Here is a 27,034-nt window from a genome sequence, read left to right as displayed (position 1 = left end):
GATTTCAGAGAGAAGCTGAAAACCTCGTAATGGCAGGAGCAGCTCAATCTCGTGGTGAAAAGGAAAAGCCTTAAATGGGGCTATTAAGCTTTTGCCCAGGACGGATCTGCCCGGAGAGGGGGGAGGAGGGAGCGCAGAGGGGGGAGAAGTCTTCTTTGAGGTGGGGGCCGTTTATCAGCCAAGACAACCCTGATTATTTATTTATTTATTTATTGTTCCGGGCGGGCGTTGCCGACGGTCTCCTCTTCTTGGCTGCATTTCAAATCCCACTTCCAGTGATGGGTCTGCCTGGAGGTGGGCGTCTGGGGGTCCACCTTTCCAGGGAAGCACTGAGTGAGTGCTCTTCCGGCCCAGAACACTGTACCCAGCCACAGCTGGGCATCTAAGCCAGGGAGCCTGGGGGCAGCTGGGTCACTGAGGGTCACTGGGGCTGTCCAAGCCAGCGGGGTACCAGCTGCTGCCATGGAACCCAGAGGAAGGGAGTTATGAGTAATGAAAACAAAGCAGTGGCATCCCGTTCTCCTCCCCTGGAGTCCTTTAGAGACCTGAGGTCATGGCACCCCAAGGCCTGGGGAGGGGGTAAACACCAAGGATTCATATCACCATCACCAGCAACCCCCAGAGATGTCTGAACCATGGCTCAGGCCCTCCATGCTTTCCTGGGCCTGCAAGCATCCCCTCTGCCTGGGCCGGGAGGTGGATGGTGGAATGATCGCCGTGGCTCTCGAGTTCTGAGTGCACTGGATGTCGTCCGGCTCCACGCCAAATGCTCTACGTTCCTTTCCCACCCAACTCTCAACAGCCCCATCAGGAGGAACGATTACCATCCCCATTTGACCCATCAGGAAACTGAGGCTCAGAGAGGTGAGTGCCTTGCCAAGGTCACACAGCCAAAGAGCAGAGGAACTGGGACTTGAACCTAGCTCCTGGCAGGCCTGGCTGCAAAGCCTGCACCTTACCCTGATGCTTCACCACCTCCGACAGCAGACCAAGCCCAGAAACACAGCGGGCAGGGCCAGGGAGAGACCAGGAGACACTGCCCTGCACTCAGCCCCTCTTCCCTCGGGGAGGTCCATGCAGGCAGACGGCCTGCCGCTTCACCCCTCCCTCTGGGTTCCATGGCAGCAGCTGGTACCCTGCTGGCTTGGATGGCTCCGGTGACTCTCAGTGACCCAGTGCCCCTGGACTCCCTGGCCTAGATGCCCAGCTGTGGCTGAGCACAGTGATCATCTGGGCCGGAAGAGCACCGGGGCTTCCCTGGAAAGACGGCCCCCAGCCCCCACCTCCAGGCCGACCCATCACTGCCTCCCACCCTTTGCACTCTACCTCCCCAGGGTGCACCCAGGACTCACCCTGGAGTCTCCATGGAGGCTCAGCGTGGGGGCCTCTCAGAAAGCCCCTCCACACTGTCTTGAAGCTCAGGAGGCCTGTGGCTTTCAGCACTGAGGGCCAAGGTGGGCTCTGTCAGCTCCTGCTGGAGTGAGGCCCCCCGGCCAGCCTGGAAGGGGTATTCAAGCTCCACCAGGCTGGGTAGCGACACTCCTGTGGGAGCCCACAGGCTCAGGGTTTGTGTGGATGGAGGGCTGGACGTGTGTGCAACCCCCCACTCCTCCTGGCCCACAGGCCAGCCAGGGGCTGACTCCAGGTATCGGGCCTGGTCTGGTCCTCCCACAGATGAGGCTTCGGGTGTCAGAAGAGCTGCTGGGTGAACAGGTTCTGGTGGCAGAGGTTCCATAGGAAGAACTGCCAGGGGCGCTGCCAGCCTCACCCTGGGCATCCCGGTGAGTTCAGGTCCTGAACTCAGCCAGGCACTGGGGTCTGGCTGCCTCACACTTGGGGTGGAGAATGTGGCATCCCTCGCTGGCAGGATGGAGAGTCCCGGCCCCTCTATGTCCTGGCTTGGTTCTGAGGAGGAAAGATCCACGTGCCCCCTGGCCCCCTCGCTGGGGAGACCAGGCCCTGTCTGGCGTGGCCTCTCCACCTCCGTTCCAGAGCACGTTTCCTGGGGCTCTCCGGGAGAACGGTGAGAAACCAGCTCCTCTGCAGCCAGTGTGGCCTGCCAGGGCCTCGCCAATGGCTGGAACTCCTCACTGGCTTGGCCAGGCTCCCCCCTGATGGGCTCGGGTGCAGCCACATCCCCGCTTGACAACCCTCTCAGCAGGAGGGGACTTCCTGGAGACTTGGCGGGGTCCTGTTCAGGCCTCACAGTTCCTAGACCTTCAGTCAGGGTGACAGATGGTCCTGAGACCAGGAGCGATTCAGGTCGTTCAGGCCTTGGGGCTGGCGGTGAAGGAGAGGAGGCGTCTGAGGACACGGGCATGGTCAGAGCCGGGTGCGCTGGCAAGACTGGACGTGGCCGCCAGGGACTAGCCTGGACACCATCTACAGGCTCCGAGGGGAGCGTGGCTGGAGGTGTGGGGTGTCCAGGGAACCCTGCTTCCCCTGGGGGAGCCTGGGGACCTCGCTGAGCTTGCACCACTCTGGGGAAAATGGAGGCAGATGTCTGGCCTCTTCTCGCCGGTTTGGCTGTTTGCAGGAATGGTCCAAGCCCCTTCTTCACCAAGAGAGAAGTGGAGAGAGAAAAAGCATCAGAAACAAGAACACATGGGCTCCGGCTGCCCTGAGAATCTCAACCCAAAGATGGGTTCGAGGGACCGGGTGCGGTGGCTCACGACTGTAACCCCAACACAATAGGAGGCCAAGGCGGGTGGATCACTTGAGGCCAGGAGTTCCAGACCGGCCTGGCCAACATGGTGAAACCCCATCTCTACTAAAAGTACAAAATTAGCCGGGTGTGGTGGCATGCGCCTGTAATCCCAGCTACTCGGGAAGCTGAGGCAGGAGGATCGCCTGAATCTGGGAGGTGGAGGCTGCAGTAAGCCAAGATCGTGCCACTGGACTCCAGCCTGGACGACAAAGCAAGACCCCATCTCAAAAAAAAAAAAAAAGAAGAAGAGCTGGAGGAAACTGTGACCTCTGGGTCTCCAGTCCTCTGGTGTGCCTCAGTTTCCCTCCCTCCGTTTGTGTGCATAGCTGCTAACCCCCCACCCCCCGCTGCCTCCTTTGGCTGTGTCTCAAGGCCCTGGGAGGCTGCTGTGATCCAGGCCGACAGATGAGGGGGGCTGCCCTCAGGTGGGAGCTCTTGGGCGCCCAGCTTTCTATGGGAAATATTCTGAATTTGAGGAGGTAACATGGTTAGGGATCAGAGTGGGGCTCTCTTTGGAAGAATGGTGGTGAAAGAGAAGGGCCTCAGGCCCAGCTGGGTCTACCGATACTTCTTGGGGACCAGACTCTTTGGAGGAAACCATGGGCAGAGGATGTAGCCATAGACGTGCCTTGGCCAGCGCGTCGGAAGGCCAGTGCAGGATGTCCCGAGAAAGCCATTCCTGGGCAGCTGGTCCTGAAGCCCACACCTGGGAGGAAGCAGCAGCTGGCACTCCTGCTGGAGGGGTCTCTGGTCCTGGGGATGGTGGGGAGGGAGTGGTCCTCAGTGCAGCAGTTGAGGCAGGCGACTCTGTTCCTGAACCTTCCAGAGAGAAGACAGAGGTCAGCCTTCCTCCTAAGGAAGCAAAATCCTCCCAACACCCTGCTGAAGGGACCATGAGTGACCCCTTTTCCACAGGTGGTGAACGGAAGCTTGGGGAGGTCAGATGCAAGCCCTGGGTTGGGAAATGTCCATTGGCTGAATTTCACAGTCCCCCCACTTGGAGTCCTTTTTGAGACTATGTGGACATCAAGATTCTTTTTTTTTTTTTTTTGAGATGGAGTCTCACTCTGTGGCCAGGCTGGAGTGTAGTGGTACAGTCTCAGCTCACTGCAACCTCTGCCTCCTGGGTTCAAGTGATTTTCTTGCCTCGGCCTCCCAAGTAGCTGGGATTACAGGTGTGCACCACCATGCCCAACTAATTTTTTTGTATTTTTAGTAGAGATGGGTTTCACCATGTTAGCCAGGCTGGTCTCAAACTCCCGACCTCAAATGATCTGCCCGCCTTGGCCTGTTAAAGTGCTGGGATTACAGGAGTGAGCCACCACAACTGGCCCATTTTTAAAAATTAAGTCACAGAAATTCAGATTTATGCAAGGGGCACCTGGCCCTGACTCCCGGTCCCAGCTTCAATGCCACCAGATGGTTTCGTCTTTGAGCCATTTCCTATTTTGAGGTCAAATACCTTGGCTCAGCCTCAGGAACCACAGAGAACCGGAGAGTGCTCCCTGCCCGACCACCTTTCAGGTTAGACTCAGCCCAGGCAGCGTAGGCATTCCAGGCCGATCACGCTTTGCCAAGTGCAGGAGAGGAGGTGCGGTTCAGGGTGTTTAGCAGGCCCCCTGGCCTCTGCCCACCAGATGCTGGTAGGATCCCCCGAGTCATGACAACCAAAAAGGTCTCCAGATGTTGCTAAGTGTCTCCTGAGAGGCAAAAATCCCAGTTGAGAACTGCTGGGTTCCAGCTTGCAAATTCTGGCCCAAGGGTCAAATACAGCCCTTGGACATGTTTGACTCGGCCTGCAGGGTGTTTGAACTATTTTTTAAATTAACCAACAACATTTTAAAAGCAGGAGTTCTTATATAACCAGGTTTTCGTGGAAAACCAGATTTGGCTACACGGGCCTGCCTCCCTGCAAGATAGGATCAGCTCCAGCTAAGCGAGGTTGCTCCACTTAGAGGGACCTGGTGGCTGCGGGTTCCCAGGAGTCTCCACCACTCCCTGTCACCTCCAACACTGAGTTTTGCTGCCTTATCCTCCCATGCCCAGGTCCTGGGTGTTCTTATCCTCCCCACTGTCCCGCCGCTGACATTCCCCGTCCCACCCCGAGAGGCATTTCCATCAGTGAACCCGACTTTAAAATGTGAAAACAGGCTGGGCACAGTGGTTCACACCTGTAATCCCAGCACTTTGGGAGGCCAAGGCAGGAGGATCACCTGAGCCCAGGAGTTTAAGAACAGCCTGGGCAACATGCATGATCTCATCTCTATAAAAAATATTTAAGGCCGGGCATGGTGGCTCACGCCTGTAATCCCAGCAGTACGGGAGGCTGAGGTGGCTGGATCACCTGAGGTCAGGAGTTTAAGACCAGCCTGATCAACATGGTGAAACCTCATCTCTACTAAAAATACAGATTAGCCAGGCGTGGTGGCGGGCACTTGTAATCCCAGCTACTCGGGAAGCTGAAGCAGGAGAGGTGGAGGTTGCAGTGAGCCAAGATTGCATCATTGCACTCCAGCCTGGGCAACAAGAGTGAGACTCTGTCTCGGGGTAAAAAAAAAAAAAAAAAAAATTTAAAAACTAGCTTGGTATGGTGTCTTGTACCTATAATCCCAGCTACTCAGGAGGCTGAGACAGGAGGATCCCTTGAGCCCAGGAGCTCAATGTTATAATGAGCTATGATTGCAACATTGTACTTCAACCTAGGCAATAGAACAAGACCCTGTCTCTTATTAAAAAAAAAAAAAAAATATATATATATATATATATGCACACACACAAATACACACACATATGAAAACAACTATATCTAAACCATCTCTTAGATTTCTGCAGACCAGACACTTCAATAATTAGGATTTGTCCTATAAGTTCTAATTACTTTTGGGGTCAAATCTCTAACCACGGGGAGTTTAGGCAATTCTAGCATATATTAATACTCCAACACATTAGTCACATATTTACAAAAGAAAAATGTTATCGTGTAAAACTTTTTTTTTTAATTCCTGGTAAAAATTCAAGGCAACAAGCATTTATGAAGTGCTTACCAAGGGCAAGGCGGCAAGATAAGGCCTGTCAAGAATAAGAAGCCGAACAGGACACAGCCCCTGATCTGAATGAATTCATACTAGAGGGAGAGACAGGAGCATGCACCATAACTATAATAAGAATAGAAAGACCTCAAAGCTGCAGGGAAGCTGCTGGGGAGGTGCAGGGGAGGTGTGCTGGGAACCAGGGAGGGGAGAGATTCATTCTGGTTGCTGATGTAAAATTAACAAAATGAGGAAGAGAACATTCTTTCCCCGTGTAAATCTTTCCAGAGAGGCCAAAAAAACTCTTCCTAAAATGTTTCTATTGCTGTTGCTGATCTATTTTTATACTGTACTCTGTATCTTCCTATCAAGGACCTGCCCTCTCATCAAAACCTAGGATAAAGATCACCTACTCTCTGACATCTCTCCTGAGTCCACCTGCCCTCATAATTCTCTGGGCATTTTTTTTGTGTTGTTTTTTGGTTTTGTTTCTGCTTTGAGACGAGTCTTGCTCTGTTGCCCAGGCTGGAATGCAGTGGCACAATCTCAGCTCACTGCAACCTCCACCTCCCAGGTGCAAGCGATTCTCCTGCCTCAGCCTCCCAAGTAGCTGAGATTACAGATTAGAGATGTCTTCTTTTAGGAGAGACAGGGTTTCGCCATGTTGGCCAGGCTGATCTCAAACTCCTGGCCTCAAGTGATCCTCCCACCTTGGCCTCCCAAAGTGCTGGGATTATAGGCGTGAGCCACCGCGTCTGGCCTTTCTGTGGGCATTTCTTATCTCCCCTTCCAGATTGGACGCTGCTTGAGAGCAAGAACCAAATCCAGCAGCCTCTATTCCCACCTAAGCCTTGCATGGGGCCTCATAAACTGCAACTGCTTATTGAATATCTGTTGGATAAAGTTCTAGCCCTCGCTTTCCAAGATTAATGTCATCACTGCAGGAAACTGTTAAAATAAAAACAGCCAAAATGTGTAAAAATTTTCAAGAAACATTTCCATTTTTAGCAGACTGTCAGAACTCACCCCCAATCCCGCCTTTTTCTTTGTTTCTAATTCTGAATTTGGGGCTAGCTGTGGTAGGCAGTCCCCCTTTTAATCTTTAAATATAGTTCTGAATATAATTACATTTTTGTGCAACACCGAAACATCATATCCTCGTGACAGGGCAAACTTGCGCTATTAACATCTGAGTTAAATCTCCTTCGCGTCTGTCTTCGATTGAGGACAGTTAGGAAGTATAAGATGAAAGTGATCGACATCGTTTGTGAATTACGTGCATTTCCTTGTGCTGTATTTCAATGGATTTTGCTCCTGGTGGTTTTGCATGTGTGAATACCAGGTTGTCCATTAGCGGAGCTTTCGCCAAAAACCCCATCCCAGCATCCTAGCATGAAGGCATACACCACGTTTAGAAGAAGGTTCCTCTTGAGCTGAGAAACAAGTTGCATCGTGTCGTGCTCTTTGCCAAGGACACTCATCTGTCTACCAAATGACCGGAGGAACTGGAGCCCACACAGAGAGAGTGGATAAATGGAAACAGCTTTTCTTGCGCCAGGCACTCACTCTTCTAAGCCATTGATTCCCCTTATCTCATTCAGTCCTCAAAATAGGTACTGGTATGCCTATTTTCCAGATGGGAAAACTGAGGCTCAACATGGTTAAGTAACTCACTGAGGTTGTATGGTTGGTTAGGAAATGGATGCACCCCCATCCGCCTCCCTTGTCCCCTCCCTGGCAGACTCCAGGGCCAGGAACCACATCACCACTCAGTTCTCATGATACCGTTGTTCTTCTGCCAGTTCCAGCCAGTATGTCGGACACCTCACTTACCTTGTAGGTGTGGGACCTGTCGGGTCCAGGGAGTGAAACATTGTCACAGAAGAAAGAACCTCAGGGCCAAGGAAAGAGGATTTGTGTGGTGTATGCCTGTTACCAGCAGTCACACCCTCATGGTGCCTCACTCACCCACACACTGGAAGAAGCTCTCCACTGTCCAGAGGACTGGGGCAGCCATCTCGGCAAATTCCAGGCTCAGGTCTACCCTATAGAAAGCTTGTGTTCCCGGGGTTCCTCCGACTTCTTGGCATCGCTGTGGGGCCACAAGAAATTAGTTGCACATTGGCTGGGCGCAGTGGCTCACGCCTGTAATCCCAGCACTTTGGGAGGCTGAGGCAGGCGGATCATAAGGTCAGGAGATCGAGACCATCCGGCTAACACAGTGAAACCCTGTCTCTACTAAAAACACAAAAAATTAGCTGGGCGTGGTGGCATGCACCTGTAGTCCCAGCTACTTGGGAGGCTGAGGCAGGAGAATCGCTTGAACCCAGGAGGAGGAGGTTTCAGTGAGCCGAGATCGCACCACTGCACTCCAGCCTGGGCAACAGAGCGAGACTCTGTCTCAAAAAAAAAAAAAAAAGAAAAGATAAGAAATTAGTTGCACATGGCAGGGGCATCCCATGCCCTGTGGCTGTCCCCTGATGGGGCTACCTTGGTAAAAGCACGGGCCTGAGGAGCATACATGGTGAAGTCCATTTTCAGCCAGCGCCACAGCTCTGCCCTCCACGTTTCTTTCTTTTTTACTTTTATTTTTTGAGACAGGGTCTCACTCCCATTGCCTAGGCAGGAGTGCAGTGGCACAATCACAGCTCATTACAGACTCAACTCCCTAAGATCAAGCAATTCTCCCACCTCATTTTGTAATTTTTTTGTAGCAATGAGGTCTCACTATGTTTCCCAGGCTGGTCTTGAACTCCCAGGCTCAAGTGACGCTCCGGCCTCGGCTTCCCAAAGTGCTGGGATTACAGGCATGAGCCACTGTGACTGGCCTACCTTCCATGTTTCTGACCACATATGGCATCGGTGACCAAAGGAGAAGGGCCTCAGGAAGAGAAGGGGCAAGACAGAGATGCCACCGGATACTCACCTGGACCTGGAGCACCCCGGCCGCCGGAATGCTGACCACCACAAAGTCCTTGTTCTCAATCACCATAAAGATGTTGGACTGGTGGACTCGGAGGAATCTGAGGCTCAGGGTTTCCTCAATGTAGGAACCTCTTTTGACTAGACCCAGTCTCTGCTTGGGGATGTGAACTAAGACCTCCGACTCTGGCTGGAATGACACTGGAATGGGAAGGACACAGGACACAGAAAAAGACACACTTTGCAGACTTGTGGACAAATTAAGTGGTCGTGGGCCTTTGCCAGGGGCCACACCTGTGGCCGGCACAGCACACTTCCCCAGTCAGTGACAGCAAGTTACTTGGTGTCCTGGTATCACTGCCTGGGCTGAAATTTAGCTGCATGGATGAAGAAGAGAAGAAAAAAAGACCATCCCCAAACACCTGACAGACCTTGCCACTTGCAAAGGCCCATGAGGAAGGAGATGCCAGGAGGGAAGCTGCAGAAATGTCTCTACTGAGACCGTCTTCGGCTTCGGTGACCTAGCCCAGTGCCCCTTCCATTTCCAAAGCAACTCTTAAGTAATATAACTCCTAGGCCAGGCACAGTGGTCCACGCCTGTAATCCCAGCACTTTGGGAGGCCGAGGTGGGTGGATTACCTCAGGTCAGGATTTCAAAACCAGCCTGGCCTACATGGTGAAACCCCATCTCTACTAAAAACACAAAAAATTAGCCAGGCGTGGTGGCGGGTACCTGTAATCCCAGCTACTTGGAAGGCTGAGGCAGGAGAATCGCTTGAACCCTGGAGATGGAGGTTGCAATGAGCCGAGATCGCACCACTGCACTCCCACCTGGGCAACAAGAGTGAAACTCCATCTCAAAAAAAAAAAAAAAGAAAGAAAGAAATACAGCTCCTATCAGTTGTTTACACTTTAGCAAGAATTTCACTGTGTCAGGCTCTCAGGGGGACATTTTAAGCCAGCTCTGCAGCTGCTAATGGAAGCATCTGCCTTTATATAAAGGGATTTGAAACACTGTGAACAGGGAAAGAGATGGTTGGAGGCTCATCATGGTCATTGCCAATGCCTGAAAATCCCCAGAGCCCTGAGCCCTGATCCCGAAACTCAGTCCATGATAAAATTCTATACAAATGGAAAGTCTAAACCACCTCTAATCTACCCACACAGGATGAAGCCTTTGATCCATCTAACTTTGCACACCGAGTTCTTTGAATTTAAATTCCCTGGAGGTAGGAAGTGGTCTTCCAGATTCCGGACCTCTTTATATGACAGAAGACCCAGGGCAACGGTGTCACTCCAGGCTGAACAAAACAGTTATCACATACATGGTCTAGATCGGGGGTCCCCACCACCCTCAGATCACAGAGCCCTGGAGGGTCTGACCAGGCTGCAGGCTCTCTCCCGTCTCTGTTCTCAGAGCCTCTGGAGCCAGCTTAGGAGCTCCCAAGAATTTGCAGACCTCAAGTTTGCAGGTCTGTAGTAGATGATTTTACTTTTTTTTTTTTTTTTTTGAGATGGAGTCTCGCTCTGTCCCCCAGGCTGGAGTGCAGTGGCGCCATCTCGGCTCACTGCAAGCTCCGCCTCCCAGGTTCACGCCATTCTCCTGCCTCAGCCTCCCGAGTAGCTAGGACTACAGGCCCCCGCCACCACGCCCGGCTAATTTTTTGTATTTTTTTAGTAGAGACAGGGTTTCACCGTGTTAGCCAGGATGGTCTCGATCTCCTGATCTCGTGATCCACCCGCCGCGGCCTCCCAAAGTGCTGGGATTACAGGCGTGAACCACCGCACCCGGCCGATGATTTTACTTTTTATTCACCCCACATCCCACCCCTACTCCACACACACATACCCCAACACCTTCCAGCAAAAGCAAACTTCTCTTTGTCCTGAGCATTTCTGAAATGCATAGCCAAGGTTGGGACTGAGGAGAGGAGAGGTGGGATGAGACAGAGGGGAATAAGGTGCCCAGAGGAGGGAGAAAACAGAGACCAGAATGTGATGAAGTTGGAAAGGTGGACATTAGGGGCACTCCTGGGTCTTACCCGGTGGGCAAGCAGCTTCTAAAGAATAGGCATGGTGACCGCTCACCAGCCATAGTGGCAGGAGCTCAGCAGAGGTGTTCAGCACCTGGGGAGGAAGGGGGGTCCCCCTGAGGTCTCCAAAACTGCTCCTTCCAGATGCAAACTCCCTCCACAGGGGCCCCCTCTCCTACCTTCGAATTAGTCTCTGAACTAAAGCCCCAAGTGTTACAAAGCCCAGGTCAGGGATTATTGCGCCGATGCAACTAGGAAATATTATTTAGCTGAGATATTTTTAGCAGGAAGCGAGCTCAGAGCAAATGTCATGTGAGCCGTCTTCTCTTACACGGCAACTTTGGGCTATTTAAAGAGATGGTAATTACGCTCCTGCCGCCATGATCAGGACGCACTGAATGCATGATTGCAGGAGCCCCTCATCTGCAGAGCGGAGCGCTTTACACTAATGGGGCCCAATTTTCGAAGGCGCCTGCCTAAATCTGTCCAGTCTCGCAGGTGGACATTTGACTTGTCACTGGAGGGGTGGCAACCTGCTCTTCTAGGTGCTATGCCCCAGAGGCCCCTCACCTCCTGGCAGGGCCTGCCGCCCACCACTGACCTCCCACCTCTGAAGAAGGCCTTGTCTTGGGCTTTGGACGGTGACAGTGGTGGCATTGATGTCCACATACAGTCCCATCAGGCTGGCATCTTCAAGAGAAGCCACCAGCTCCCCTCGAAGGGACAGCAGCCATGGAGTCTGGAGAAAGAGGACACATTCACAAACCATGTGGCCAGGGAGGCACGGTCACTAGGGGTTATGGAGAAGGGACACTTGAGGGGTCACCTAGGAAGGTAACAGGGTCACGGGGAGAATAATCTAGGCCAGGAGGCAGGACGGCAGGCCACTCTGGGAGGAGAGTCAACCAGACGCTAGCACGCTTATACTTTAGGGTAGGAGGTCCCTTGCAGGGGTGCTTGGCACACAGTAGGTGTACAACGCAACTGAAAGAACGAACACACAGTTACCCCTAACAGCAATGCCAACCAGTCGGCCCCTATGCCGCCCTGGCAGGGCACAACTGGAGTCCTGTCCTTGGCTCTGTTTGCCACCCTTTAGTGGGACATGGGAATCAGGGTCTTGAATAAAGGTGAGGGCCAGATGCGGGCAGAGGGACAGGGAAGGGTCCCCAGCTCCCATCTCAGGAGGACTGGCAGGGGACGTCAGGAAGACTTGGGGAGGTCAAGCTCACTGACCCCAAATATTCAAAGGGATGTGAAATGGAGAAGAGGGACTGGATCCTTCGGGGAGGCTGCGGGAAACACTCAAAGGACCAGCAGAAGGAAAATTCGGGAAACACCTGTGCAACATGGAACAAGCTCCTTACAAAGGAACAAGCTCCCTGTCACTGGAGACTTGGCAGAGAGAATCTTAGCACAGGAAGGACCTTACAGCCTTCCAACCCAGCCTCCCACCCAAAGCTGGGGTCCCCTCTTCAAGATTGTTCTCAGATGGCCTCAGGCCTCTGCCTGGAGGGCATCAGCAGGAGCTTCAAACTTCAGCCGGCAAGACCTGGTCCTTGAAGAGTCTGTACCGTCCACGACACTCTCCGGAGGACAAGCAAACTCAAAAGCTGCCTCAGAGCATCCTGAGCACCCACCAGTCCTAGCAGAAACTTCCAGAGAGTTGCTCCTGCTACTTCAATGGGGCCCGCTTACCTGTCTATTGTCCCTCCACAGGGGCAGGGGCCGGGAGACCTGCAGAGACAAAGAGGAAGCAATGTCTCCTGCAAGCGGTGAGCAAAGGTGAGCAAACATCCCTGCCTGTGCCCATCAGCACCGGCAATTACCCCAGCAGGAGGCCGATGAGAGAGCTGTGCCGCAGGGTTGTTTGCTCATTAAGACAAGAAAATCATTTATGTTCTGGGACTCGAGTGTCAACAGACGCAGGGAAATGTCACTGCCTCAGCTGCCATCCTAGGCCCGGCCAAGGGGGCAGCTGGGGTCCTGGGCGCAGCTGGTGAGGCCAAGAGCGGGTGTGCATGGGACCAACCCTGCTCACAGCCCACTTCCATTGGGGCTGTTTCCTAGGCCTCTTGTCTTTTTTTCTCCCTAAGTCCCAATTTCTTCCTCGCCCTTTTTCTTTCCACTTTGGATCCAACTAGCAGAAGTAGAGAGTGAGGGCTTCTACGGGCCCAGAGAGTACACATGTGCCCCCCAATGGCACCATTCTTAGGGGCACCAACCATCCCGGTTCCCCAGCAGTGGGGAGGTTCCCCTGATGTGGGATTTTCAGTGCTAAAACTGAGACAGGCCCAGGCAAACCGAGACAGTGGTTTCTCGTACCGCGCCTGAGTCTCACAGCCACCCCGTAGGGTGGCACCATTCTCCCGTTTCACAGACCAGGGTCCAAGGTGATGGCGTGGGCAAGGCACCTTCCCCAAAACCCCTCTGCAGCCAGTGCCGCCCCACCCAGGTGCTCTCTCAAGTCTCTCTACTTTCTCCAAATGCCCCTTTGCCTTTGCATCAGACTTGGCCAGGGAGGTTGTGGCACCGGACAGAGTCACAGACCAGCAGAGGGTCCCTCAGAGACCATCAGACCCCCTCTCCTACCCGATACAGAATGGGGAGACTGGAGCCAGAGTGGACTGACTCATCTTGACAGCTCCCCAACTCAAGGCTACCCACCTCTTCTCCCCAGGGGCAAAGAAGGGCTTCCAGAAGCAGAAAGGAGTGGGTGGGGCCAGGAAAAGGCCCGCCACCACCATGCAGCCTCCCCAGTTGCCCAGCTCGGCTGTTCCTTGGCCCCAGAGAGCCCATGTTGGCAGCAGGCTCGGGCTGCCCACAGGGAGCCCCTCGGGTCAGCCCTGTGATGGCCTTGCTTTCAGGGGGTGCTGCCTTCCCTTGGGGAGCAAAGTGGAAGAAATGGAGGAGACGTCCACAAGGTCTGGCAGGAGAATGAAGAGGATGCGGCAATTCCTCAACACCACCAAAGCTGCACCATGGTGCCCCAGCCCATCCCCCCTGCTGAACCAGGAAGAAGACAGAGAGGCCCCCAGAGGCCAGGCTGTAAGAAGGAGGGAAGCAATTCTGCTAAAAGAAGGAAGGGAAGGCCAGGCGCAGTGGCTCATGCCTGGAATCTCAGCACTTTGGGAGGCTGAGGCGGGTGGATCACCTGAGCTCAGGAGTTCGAGACCAGCCTGGGCAACATGGTGAAACCCCATCTTTACCGAAAATACAAAAAATAAAAAATAAAAAAATTAGCCAGGAGTGGTGGCAGGCGCCTGTAGTCCCAGCTACTCAGGAGGCTGAGGCACAAGGTTCGCTTCAACATGGGAGGCGGAAGTTGCAGTGAACTGAGATTGTCCCACTCACTCCAGCCTGGGCGACTCTGGCCAGAGTGAGACTCTGTCTCCAAGAAAAAAAAGAAAGGAAGGGAAGACGTGACAAGTGCGCAGCCAAAACTCACCGTGCCCTTTAAGTCGCCAGGAGGAGGCTATATTTAGGGCCCGTGGACATTCCGCAGGAGCTCGGGCAGCCTTCACTGGGAGCAATCGCTAATCACTGCATTGAGTTTACGGGTGCCCCTGGGCACACTTAACCCAGGGCAATGAATAGTTATTGCGCGGCCTCCCGCTCGGGGCCTGTGGGCACACTTAAGCGAGCTCGCAGATCGCTGCGAGCAGGGCACGGCTCGGGTACACCCTTGGGCACCCTGCGCCATCAGCGGGGAGAGGCAGAGTATTAAATATCTATGTGCCCTGTGCCCACAGCTGCATTTAGCCAAGGGCAAGGCCGGTGAAACGGCTTTAATTAAAACTTAATGCAAGTTCAAGGTGCAGCCACGGAAGTGGCGGCTGCAGAAGTCACCAGGAATGAATCAGTCAATTCGATGAGGTTCTCAGATGGGGGAAGGGGCTGGAGGGGAGGCGGGGGCAGCAGAGACCTGCCTCTGCTCCTTGTGTGCTGCCTACCTCTGTGCGACTCTGTTTACGGATGCAGAGCCCCCCCCCCCCCACCCACCTGCTCCCACACCTCGGTCAGTGAAGGATGCCAGGGACTGGGGCATTGGGGCATCTGGGCTTCAAGGGCAGGACGATGGAGACCAAGCGGCGCCCGAGTGAGGAGTCGTTTCTGCTTTTCTCAGCAATTCGGCCCAGGCCCGCTGTCGTGTGAGGACAGCAACACCGTCCCCCTAGCGGCGGCTTCCAGAATCACAGGCTCAGTGCAAAGGGAGCAGTAACCAGCCCCGGGATGTCAAACAGGTGCCCTGGCAGCCCTGCTTGGGGATCCCGGGGCGGGGCCGGCCCCGCAATTCTTAGGTGCACCAACACTGGCTTTGGTGTGGCCACTCTGAGCCCTTAATAAAGGCAGGTGGGCAGAGGAAGCCCCTCCCGCTCAGCCCCTGCTCCTTCAGGTTAAGAAGCAAAGGAACTTTAGAGAGTCCAACATGGCAGTGAGCCAGGCTCAGAGCGGAGATGAGCCCAGGTCTTCTGAGCTGGGCTGGTGCAGGGGCCCTTCCCACCACAGCACACTCATTTTTGAAGCTCAGATCAGATGAGAAGAAAGCGATAAGCTCTTCCCGGGGCAAGTCATGCCTTGGTCATATCTGTTCCCTCAGCAGCAGCACAGGGCTGGGCATACAATAGATGCTCAATAAATGTTTGTTGGGGCCAGGCGCGGCAGCTCACGCCTGTAATCCTAGCATTTTGGGAGGCCAAGGCAGGTGGATCGGTTGAGGTCAGGAGTTCGAGACTAGCCTGGCCAACATGGTGAAACCCCATCTCTACTAAAAACGCAAAAAATATTTTAAAAAATCAACTGGCTTTAATTAAACTGGTGGTGGCGCATGCCTGTGATCCCATGAGAATCGCTTGAACCCAGGAGGCAGAGGTTACAGTGAGCCGAGATCACACCGCTGTACGCCAGCCTAGGCAACAGAGCGAGACTCTGTCTCAAAATAAATAAATAAATAAATGCTTGTTGGATAAATGGTGTTTGTCATCAGCAGTCTTTTCACTCCAACCTCCTCCTCTCAGTTCTGCCTTCCTCTCCTTTCTCTTCCTCCTTCCTTCCTCCCCCTCCTCACAGACAGAAGATGCCCACCCAAATCCCTCAGGCCAAATCCAGCACTTTGTTTGAGCCGCACAGTGCCTACAAAATTAAAGTGACTTGACCGGGCGTGGTGGCTCACGCCTGTAATCCCAGCACTTTGGGAGTCCGAGGCAGGCGGATCACTTGAGGTCAGGAGTTCTAGACCAGCCTGGCCAACATGAGGAAACCCCGTCTCTACCAAAAATATAAAAAATTAGCCGAGTATGGTAATGCATGCCTGTAATCCCAGCTACTCGTGAGGCTGAGGCAGGAGAATCACTTGAACCCAGGAGGCAAAAGTTGCAGTGAGCTGAGATCATGCCACTGCACTCCAGCCTGGGTGACAGAACGAGACTGCATCTCAAAAAAATAAATAAATAAAGTGAACTTTTTTTAACTGGAGGATTTCACATACAATTATACATTTCCAGTTTATCTTGAAATGTTGGAAAATCTGGCAAAATGGGGCTGGAGTGGAGTCCAGCCTCAGCTCCCTCTGTAGGGGGCCAGGAATGCAGGTTGTGCCTGTACCAGCATCCCCAGCCCCCACCATGTGGCCTGGCTCAAAGCCCAGCTCTGTTGCTACCAGCTGGCAAGTCTCCTAATCTCTCTCTGCTTAGTTCTCTCACCTGCAGAATGGGGATCAATATAGAACCAACTACATAGAATCGCTATGAAGGTGAGATGAGTTAATATTTGCAAAGTGAGTAGAACGGCGCACAGCACAGAATGAGCCATATGTAAGTGTTTGCTGGGCCAGGCGTAGTGGCCCATGCCTATAATCCCAGGGCTTTGAGAGGCCAAGGTGAGAGGATCGCTTGAAGCCAGGAGTTTGAGACCAGCCTGGGCAACACAGTGAGATGCCGTCTCTACAAAAAAATTGAACATTAGCTGGGCATGGTGTCATATGCCTATAGTCCCAGCTACTTGGGAGGCTGAAGTGGGAGGATCCCTTAAGCTCAGGAGGTCAAGGCTGCAGTGAGCCTGCGTGACAGAGCAAGATCCTGTCTCTTTAAAAAAACAGGCCGGGTGCAGTGGCTCCCACCTGTAATCCCAGCACTTTGGGAGGCTGGGGCGGGTGGATCATTTGAGGTCAGGAGTTCAAGACCAGCCTGGCCAACATGGTGAAACTCCATCTCTACTAAAAATACAAAAATTAGCAGGGCATGGTGGCACACACCTCTAATCCTAGCTACTTGGGAGGCTGAGGCAGGAGAATCGCTTGAACCCAGGAGGCAGATGTTGCAGAGAGCCGAGATCGCACCACTGCACTCCAGCCTGGGCAACAGAGCAAGACTCCATCTCAAAAAAACAAACAAACAAAACAAACAAACAAACAAAAAACCAGCTGACTAAATGAAGGAATGAGTAAAATTCTTTATTGCCTCCTCCTCAGTCTAGCACGCTCATTTCTGTGGCGGGTTTGGTCCCTATAGATGTTTGGGTTTCTAGCCCTCCCCACTCCCATCCAAATCATGTTTAGCTTACAGAGGTGCCCCGCTGATGAGAGCTAGAGAGAAACTTGAATTCAAGGAGCACACACGGCCATGAAAGAGCTCACAATTGGATGTGGGGCTCAACCTTTCTTCCCTGATGTTTAAAATGTAGACATTGCACCTGATCGTACCTGGGGTCTATAACTCTTTGACATTACCCAGGTCAAAAAAAAAAAAAAAAAAAAAAGCATCCAAACTAGCAAATTTTTTCAATCCAGAGAGAAAGGACACAAAGATGCAATTTTGCAGCTTTGGTGATAACCCAACTGGCCCCCTGAGCCAGCCAAGATGGGAAATCCAGAACCCGAGGTCAGAGAGCTTTAATCCCCCCTCCCTTCCCATCTCACTCGTCCTTGCTCAGAACCCAACCCAGCAGACTTGGACCTAGCCAGTACCCAGGGATGTCTAGGAGAACAATGCCATACTGCATCTGCAGCTACCACCTGTCTCCCTGGGCCACGTCCTGTAGTGCAGGAGCCAGGGCCACCTGCCTTGGCCTTTAGAGAGAAGCCCAGCCTGGGAGGTCCCTCTGCCACCTCCCAGACCCCCCGAACCCATTACCTGGATGAGCATGGGCCCACAGTGGACGCTTTCCTGGCCCAGCCTTGACCTTAGCATCGGACACTTCATTATGTAGCGATCACTCCGCTCCAACCCCATCACCCCTTTCTGAAATATTCTGATTTCCAGCCTGTAATTTGCTTTCTGGAAGTAGGGCAAAATTCATGTGTGCAAATGAGAGAGGAAAATACAGTTAGTAGCCTGCAATTATAGGTCAGTCCCTGTTCACAGCAAATAGGACACCATGAACCTCCTAGAAGGTGGGCTTGTGGAAGAGGGATGGGAAACGAGACCAAGGTTGACACCAACACGGAGCTTGGGTCCGGCTCTGGAAGCTGAGCCCCCACCAAGGAAGCCCTCCAGGCTGGGGAGCATTTGGGGATTTGGGGAAGGTCAAACCTAGTCAGACAGAATAAGAGCTTGCGTCCTAATGTCCCTTGAGAGTTGACAAACATTTGTTCACACTTTATCTCCTTTGATGCTCACCAGTGTCTCATAAGGCTGGGCTATTTTTTGTTGTTGAGACACAGTCTCATTCAGTCACCCAGGCTGGAGTGCAATGGCCTGATCTTGGCTCACTGCAACCTCCACCTCCCGGGTTCAAGCAATTCTTGTGCCTCAGCCTCCCAAGTAGCTGGAATTACAGGCAGACGCCAACACGCCCGTCTAATTTTTGTATTTTTAGTAGAGATGGGGTTTCACCATGTTGGCCAGGCTGGTGTTGAACTCCTGGCCTCAAGTGATCCGCTCATCTTGGCCTCCCAAAGTGCTGGGATTACAGGCGTGAGCCACCAAGCCCAGCCAAGGCTGGGTTTATGAGACATAAAATTCCCATTTTACAGATGAGGCAGTTGAGGCTTAGACAAGGTAAATGACTAAGCCAAAGGCATGTGGCCATTTCTGAGACTAGATGTGAGAGCTGGTCTAGCTCATTCCGGTACAAGGCGGACTTCAAAGATGTCAAACCAATGGGTCCCTCTGCCCCTCCCAGGCTGCCCTCATTTAGCCACATAAGAAGAACCCAAGTCTAAGCTTTGCGGTGGGGCCTGAGAAGGGTGACGGGGCTGTCAGAGAAGGGCGACCACAGAGAGGAAGAGAAAGAGGAGGAGCAGGGTAGTTCCCAAAATTCCTTCCCCCACTCCAGACCACAGCCCCACTCAGGAAAAATTCTGGACTGGGTCAAGGAAGGGAGCACAAAGAAATGGAAAGGGGAAGTGGAGGTGAGGAAAAGACAAGAAAAAAAAAACTGTGAGCCAAACTGTGCGGCTGGTTGTCCCCTTGCAGGACCCCTGGAGTGAAATTTAAGTAACAAGAATGCTGGCACAGTGGCTCATTCCTATCATCTCAACACATTGGGACACCGAGGCGGGAGGATGGCTTGAGCCTGGGAATTCCAGACCAGCCTGGGCAACATGGTGAAACCCCATCTTCTACAAAAAGTACAAAAATTACCTGGGTGTAGTGGTGCATGCCTGTAGCCCCAGCTACTCTGGGGGCCGAGGTGGGTGGATCACTTGAGGTCAGAAGCTCAAGACCAGCCTGGCCAACAAGGTGAAACCCCGCCTTTACCAAGTAGTCTCAGCTACTTCAGAGGCTGAGGCAGGGGAATCGCTTGAACCTGGGAGGCGGAAGTTGCAGTGAGCCGAGATTGCGTCACTGCACTCCAGCCTGGGTGCCAGAGCGAGCCTCCATCAAAAAAAAAAAAAAAAAAAAAAGGAAAAAGAATACAAAAATATCTTGCTTCTGTAAATTTTAGAGTCACATGGTCTCGTGAGCCCATAATGGGCCTGTGCAAGTGAGGGCTGTCAGTCAGTCTTTGCAACTCCTCAGCACCATTTATTCACTTCATTCAGCACTTACTGAGTACCTACTGTGTGCCAGGCCCTGAGGCAAGCCTGTGGGTGTGACTGCCTCACCCCAGAGACTCCAGGTCCAGCAGGAGATGGTGTGTGAGTGGGCACATTATGAGTCAGTGTTGGCAATGATAGAAGCAGGTCTACTGCACAGAGAAGGGGGGATTCTCAGGAGGACTGCCTGGAGGAGGCAGCATCTGAGCTGGGCGGCCTTTTAATATCTATGCCCATAAACTCCATGAGGGCAGAGACTTCTGGTCTCCCTCAGCTCAGTTTCTGCAGAGGAATAATGGTGCAGTGTCTCCTTACTTGATATCTGAGCTCAGGCTTAGCTCCTTAAATCTCCCTTTAAAAAAAAAAAAAGAAAAGTTTCCCAAACCCACCTCTTTCTGCACAAAGCAGGCCGAGTATTGAACTCGAAAAAGGAAGTCACCGTCTGAAGCCGGATGCAGGAAGTAGCCACATTTAGCAAGAGAAGAATCCAGGTGGTCAGGGGACCTCCAGGTGCCTGGAATGAGAAAGGGACAGAAACGTGGGTTGAGCCTATGGAGGTGGCTTCTCTGGCAGGGTCAGAAATATCAGACTCGCAGATAGAAACTGCTCCGCCTGGAAGCTTCTTACCTGGAGGGGATAAAAATAGCAGTAATTTTTAAAGTCTGGAAAGGCATATACCAACAGGAAAGCCCGATGGTTCTTCATTCAAGGTGTATCCAGAATCCAACCCCATCTCCCCATGTGAATCCTCGGCTTGTGTCATTGCGGCTGCCTCCTCCCATGTCCCCCAGCTTCTTCCTTTGCCCCAGTTGTGTATATTTCATGCAGCAGCCCGCAGGATCCTGTTCAAAATGTAGGCAGATTGTGTCTCTCCTCTGCTCAAACCTCTTCATTGCCGGCCAGGCACGGTGGCTCACACCTGTAATCCCAGCACTTTGGGAGGCCGAGGTGGGAGGATCACTTGAGCTCAGGAGTTCGAGACCAACCTGGCCAACATGGCAAAACCCCATCTCTACTAAAAATACAAAAATTAGCCAGGCGTGGTGGTGCCCACCTGTAATTCCAGCTACTTGGGAGGTTGAGGCACAAGAATCACTTGAACCCGGAAGGTGGAGGTTGCAGTGAGCCAAGATTGTGCCACTGCACTCCAGCCTGGGTGACGGAGTGAAACACTGTCCAAAAAAAGAAGAAGAAAAAAAAAAACTCCATTGCTTAAAAAAACAAAGCCCTTGAAAGCCTCACGTGACCTGCCCTCACTTCTCTGACCCCCTTTCCCACTTCTCTTCCCCTCCCTCCCTCTGCTCCAAACACACCAGATCCACTGCTATTTCTCAATCATCCCAGGCCCACTCCTGCCTCAGGGCCCTTGCACTGGCTGTGCCCTCTGCCTGGAACTCTCTTCTCCTAGATATCCGCATGGCTGACTCCCCTGCCTCCTTTCAGTCCTTGTGCAAATGTTGCCTTCTCCATGAAGCCCACCCTGACTGCCCTCTTAACACTCCCCGATCTTGCCCTCCTTCACCCTTTTCTGCACAATCATTGTCTTCTAACCAACTATCTTACTGGCTTATTTGTTATATTGATTGTTTATTGCCCTCTAGTCAAATGTCAGCTCCATGGGGCCAGGGATATTTGTCTGTTTTGTTCATTGCTGCATCTTTAGTGCCTCAAGCTGTTTCTGGCACACAGAAGGTTCTCAATAAATAGTTGTTGAATGAGGCTGGGCACGATGGCTCACACCTATAATCACTCCACTTTGGGAGGCCGAGGCGAGTGGATCACTTGAGGCCAGGAGTTCGAGACCAGCCTGGCCAACATGGTGAAATCCTGTCTCTACTAAAAATACAAAAAAATTAGCTGGGAGTGATGGCAGGCACCTGTAGTCTCAGCTACTCAGGAGGCTAAGGCAGGAGAATCACTTGAACCCAGGAGGCGGAGGTTGCAGTGCGCCAAGGTCGCACCACTGCACTCCAGCCTGGGCAACAAAGTGAGACTCTGTCTCAAAAAAATAAATAAATACAAATAAAAATACAAAAATTCGTTCGGCGCGGTGGGGGGCACCTGTAGTCCCAGCTACTCTGGAGGCTGAAGCAGAAGAATCGCTTAAACCCGTGGGGCGGAGGTTGCAGAGAGCTGAGATTGCACCACTGCACTCCAGCCTGGGCAACAAAGTGAGACTCCGTCTCAATAAATAAATAAATAAGTAGTTGTTGAATGAGTGAAAAATAAAGGGGGCTATCTCTGGGTAGAGGGATTACGAGCAGTTTTGATTATCTCCTTTGGATTGCCTGTAGTTTCTGTAATTATCTTGTATTGCTTTTGTCATGATTATTTTTAAAGCATTTTTAAAGCTCACAGTTTCACTTTCAAATGCTTGACTCGACTGTGCATTTGATGGGAGATGAATACGCTATTCCAGAAAACACCTCTGGCAGCCTTTCTACGTGGGATTCTCTGGTGACATGCTTTCCTTTCAAAAGCACGCAGCTTCCACCGCTATCTTTAGCAAGAGATCAAGGCCGTGCCTCTGGCGGAGGAAGGCTGTGAAAGGTAGCTCGCTGGGGAAATAAAGTGTCTGAGCTGGATGTGCAAATTGACCTGGATCGTTTTAGTTTTGCATTCACGTTTGCACTTTGTAAATATTTGCCTGGCACCCTGCTGCTCACACCTGCTTGCTGTCCCCTCAAGTTTATGGAAGGCAGCAGGCACCGTCATTTCTCCATCCCCACCTGGCGCTGCCACGTGAAATGAAAACTCTTCCTCAAAAGCCACAGGTGTCTCTGACAGCGCCTAAAACTAATGGCCTGTGGCTGGCCGCTGTGACTAATTCTCTGATTATTGGCTTTATGATTTTACGCTTAAAACTTCTTTATAATAACACACAGAAATGTTTAATGGGCTCTATCCAAAGCCATAAAAATTACTTATTGAACAAGCGTTTTAAGACTATTAATCTATTGTTTTCCATTAATAATGGCTCTCCAAAGAACAGGCGACAGCTTAATGTATCCACAGCTTTTCTCCTGGAAAAGTGGCCTTTTAATACACAAATGTCTCTCCCAAGGCGTCCCGGGCTGGCTGGCCAATGGGTGGTTGGCCCTCCCAGGGCAGATTTAGGCCCTACCGGTCCCAGAAGGTGCTTTAGGAATTTCCAGAATGAGCAGGGTCCCTAGGAGGTTTTCCTAGACTTGGGTGAGATTGGAAAGCCTCCCTCCTCAATATCTCTTTTTCTGTGCAAAAGAGAGGGGGAACCTGGGGGCTTGCTTTGCAGCCACCGAGATGCAGAGCATGGAGGGAAGCAAGCTATTTGCTCCTCTCTCTACTCATGTTCCCTCCAGAAGGTTCCAGAAGGTTCCAGGTACGCTGAAGACATCCAATGCTTTCCTACTCCTTCTGTTGGAAAGCTCATGACAGAAAGGTTTCTGGAAGTGACACTATGCCCCTTGTTTTTTGCTATTTTAGGTGCGCTCTTGCCCCACCAAGCATGTGATGGCCTCCCATTTCTCCCAAGTGTTTGAGAATCACCCCTTTAGTCTCACTTCCACTTTTGCAGAGTGATTTCGATTTTGGAGCATAGCGGCACCAGATGGGCGCTTCTTCCAGGGCTTTGGGCCACTTGTTCATTCAACAAATATTTATTGGGAATCTTCTAAGCACCAGGCAGTGTTCTCGGTTCTGAAGATGCAGCTGTAAACAAAAAGCACGTGGGCCGCGCCCTCACAGCGCTGCCTTCTGTTGGGAAGAGGGGCGCAGATGACAAGCTTGGGAACAATGGCAGGAGATCATCTTACTAGTGAGGAGTGCCGGGATTGTGACTGGGGTGGGCGTGGACGACTTTAGAGAGCCTGGAAGGGCTGTGGGGGGAGGTGGCCTTTGAGCAGAGATTTGAGTGATGCCCAGGAACCTGCAAGAGCCATGGGGCAGGAGCATTGCAGGCAGGGGAAGGCAACACAAAAGCCCCAGCAAAGACCCCGCCCAGCCACCGACCACCTCTTACCTGGCGAGTGCAAGGTCCTGGCCAGCCACCGCCTCAGCCCCTCCACGTGGCTCCTCGGGATCCACAGGGTCATGTAGTCTGAGAAGCACTCAACTGTGTCTGTCCAACAAGAAGATGCTTCTGAGAAGGAAGGAAGGAGGAGGGAGGGAGGTGGGGAAGGGAGGGAGGAAGGAAGAAAGGAAGGAAGGCAGGAAGGAAAAGAAGGAGCTCCTCTCAGCCTGGCTTCAATGGAATAGTCAGGAAAGGGCATGTAGGGGTCACATTGTCCTAACAGAGTGACCCTTTACTCCATACAGAGGTCACAGTTCACAGAATGCCCAAGGAGGAAGAACCTGTTGGGGAGGTCCTCAAATTCCAGCCTGCAGGCTGGGCATGGTGGCTCACGCCTGTAATCCCAACACTTTGGGAGACCGAGGCGGGTGGATCACTTGAGGCCAGGAGTTCGAGACCAGCCTGGCCAACACGGTGAAACTCCGTCTCTACTAAAAAATACAAAAATTAGCCAGGCGTGGTGGCGCATGCTTGTAATCGCAGCTACTCAGGAGGCTGAGGCAGGAGAATCGCTTGAACCTGGGAGACAGAGGTTGCAGTGAGCCGAGATCACACCACTGCACTCCAGCCTGGGTGACAGAGTGAAACTCTGACTCAAAAAAAAAAGATTTCCAGTGTGCCTACAAGTAACCTGGGCACTTGTTAAAATACAGATTCAGTAGGTCTAAGGCGGGGCCTGAGATTCAGCAGTTCTACCAAGTTCCCAAGTGATGGCTGCTGGTCCAGGGACAACACTTCGAGTAGCAAAGTCTTGGAGGTCGTTAAATCTAAACTTTATGTTTTATAGGGGGAGACAGGGAGCAAGGTGACTTCATGGTACATATGTGAGTATTCGCCAGGCATGGGGGCTCATACCTGTAATCCCAGGACTTTGGGAGGCTGAGGAGAGCAGATTGCTTAAGCTCAGAAGTTCGAGACCAGCCTGGGCAAAAGCAAGACCCCCTATCTCTAAGAAAAAAATTTTTTGTTTAAATTAGCGGAGCATCATGGTGCATGCCTGTGGTCCCAGCTACTCAGGAGGCTGAGGCGGGAAGACTGTGAGCTCAAGAGGCAGAGGCTGCAGTGAGTCCAGCCTGGGGGACAGAGTGAGACCCTGTCTCAAAAAAAAAAAAAAAAAAAAACAGCATAGGCACTGGTGTCAGTAGGCATCTGGGTTTGAATCCCACCTCTGTTGTGTGTATGTATGTGTGTGTGTGTGTGTGTGTGTGTGTGTGTACCTGTTGCTTAGTTTCAGTTTATTTCTGTGAATTGATTGTATGATAATGATGGTGATGATAGTAATAATAGTGATGGTAGTAGTGGGATGATATTGATGGTGATGGTGGTGATGATGATGTGAATGGTGGTGATGATAGTGATGGTGGTGATGGTGGTGATGATGATGGTGATGGTGACAATCATGGTAGTGATGGTCACAGTGATGATGGTGCTGGTGATGGTGGTGATGATGGTGTTAATGGTGGTGATAGAAATGATGGTGGTGATGATGGTGTTAATGGCGGTGATGATAGTAATGATGGTGGTGATGGTGGTGATCATGATGGTGATGGTGACAACCGTGGTAGTGATGGTCACAGTGATGATCGTGCTGGTGATGGTGTTATTCGTGGTAGTGATGATGGTGATAATAGTGATATGATGATGGTGATTATGGTGTCGATGGTGGTGGTAATGATGGTGGTAGTGATGATGGTGGTATTGGTGCTAGTGACAGTGATGATGGCAATAATAGTGATGGTGACTATGGTGGTGATGGTGGTGGTGATGTGGTGGTGGTAATGGTGGCGATGGTGGTGATGATGGCAGTGATGGGACTTCATAAGATGTGAGACTTTAATGAGTTAACGCATATAAAAGTCTTTACAGGGTGATCACTGCAGAGCACTTGCCTAAAGGTGACAGCTCTTATGATAATAATAATTACTGTCATCCAGAGATGAAAGGACTTATCCAGGAACAGAGCAGCAGGACCAGCGGCCCAAACTCCCCACCATCATTTTCCAGCCCATCACAGAGCCAGACGGAGTATTAGAGAAATCGAGTAAATGTTAGAATACACATGACACTGAATCAATAATGAACCCAATGTTGTGTTCCTCTGCAGGTATGAGACGTATGTCTGACTCCTACAGGCCTCAGGGCTTCATTGTGGACACAGCCTCCCACTGTCTAGGAGAGCTGGTGGAGAAACTGGGAGGTCTCCCCTGAATCTGCTTGACATGGATATGGGATACTCACATGTACTTTAAAAAATACGGGCTGGGGCCGAGCACGGTGGCTCACGCCTGTAACCCCAGCACTTTGGGAGGCCGAGGCAGGTGGATCACGAGGTCGGGAGTTCAATACCAGCCTGGCCAACATGGCGAAACCCCATCTCTACTAAACATACAAAAATTAGCAGGGCATGGTGGCGTGTACCTGTAATCCCAGCTACCCAGGAGGCTGAGGCGGGAGAATCACTGGAACCCGGGAGGCAGAGGCTGCAGTGAGCCGAGATGGCGCCACTACACTCCAGCCTAAGTGACAGAGCAAGACTCCATCTCAAAAAAAAAAAAGAAAAGGTAGAGTAAGGGCAAACTGGCTCAGCCATGGAATTCTGCAGCTTTGCTGACCGCTCCAGGCAGAGAGCACAGCCTGCGCCCAGACCAGAGGGGAGAGGCAGTGTGCAATGTCCTGGTCACCCCTGACCCCAGCCTCTGCCCATCCCGCCCCAGTCCATTCTTGACACGGCAGCCACAAGGGATCTTAAAATGGAAATGAGATCATGTCAGTCCCTTCTCAGAACCTTCAATGGCTCCCCACTACCCTTGGAATAAAATCCAAACACTTCCACAATCCATGTGTTCCTGAGCCAAGCTGGTCTTTTCTCTACCTTAGGGCCTCTGCACATACTGTTCCCTCTGCCTGAAACACCATTCCCAACTCTTCATGTGGCTAGCTCTTCTTCATCTGCAGGTCTCAGCTTAAATGTCACCTCCTCTGGGAGGTCCTCACTGACCACCCCTACCCATTCTCTACCCTGGTCCTGTGTCTCTTTCCTTCCTGACTTGAATCACTGTTGGGAATATGTTACCTAGTTGTTCGTGAGATTTCTGTATACCTCTACTCGAGTGAGGATAGATGGAGATAAGGTTGTCTCGCACTGAGGCAAAGAGAAGCTCAGGAAGGAGAGGGGCCATGTCTGCCTTGTTGACCACTCTATCCCCAGGGTCCTCCCATGGACCAGTGCCTGTTGGCCAGCAACTGCTCAGTATCTGTCCAGCAAAGGGCTGTGGCTGGAGCCTGGCCTGCCCTGAAGCTGGAGAATAAGAGAAGCCG

At 52.1% G+C, this 27,034-nt stretch overlaps 1 protein-coding gene across 1 annotated transcript; it reads right to left on the bottom strand.

The window, feature by feature from the left end:
• On the bottom strand, nt 1-23,759 carry C1H1orf127 (chromosome 1 C1orf127 homolog). The gene is made up of 11 exons (XM_016953903.3): nt 23,666-23,759; nt 20,058-20,182; nt 17,822-17,965; nt 12,390-12,428; nt 11,293-11,430; nt 10,701-10,785; nt 8,663-8,859; nt 7,705-7,828; nt 3,336-3,526; nt 1,353-2,554; nt 1-314 (listed from the first exon to the last, which is right to left on the bottom strand). The coding sequence occupies exons 1-10, from the start codon at nt 23,736-23,738 to the stop codon at nt 1,373-1,375; spliced, it is 2,298 nt and encodes a 765-aa protein (XP_016809392.2). The 5' UTR covers nt 23,739-23,759; the 3' UTR covers nt 1-314; nt 1,353-1,372.
• Between the last annotated feature and the right edge of the window lie 3,275 nt (nt 23,760-27,034).

The sequence above is a fragment of the Pan troglodytes genome, chromosome 1 (assembly GCF_028858775.2).
Source record: "Pan troglodytes isolate AG18354 chromosome 1, NHGRI_mPanTro3-v2.0_pri, whole genome shotgun sequence".
In the NCBI taxonomy this organism is placed as follows: domain Eukaryota; kingdom Metazoa; phylum Chordata; class Mammalia; order Primates; family Hominidae; genus Pan; species Pan troglodytes.
This window is presented reverse-complemented; position numbering and strand designations above follow the sequence as displayed.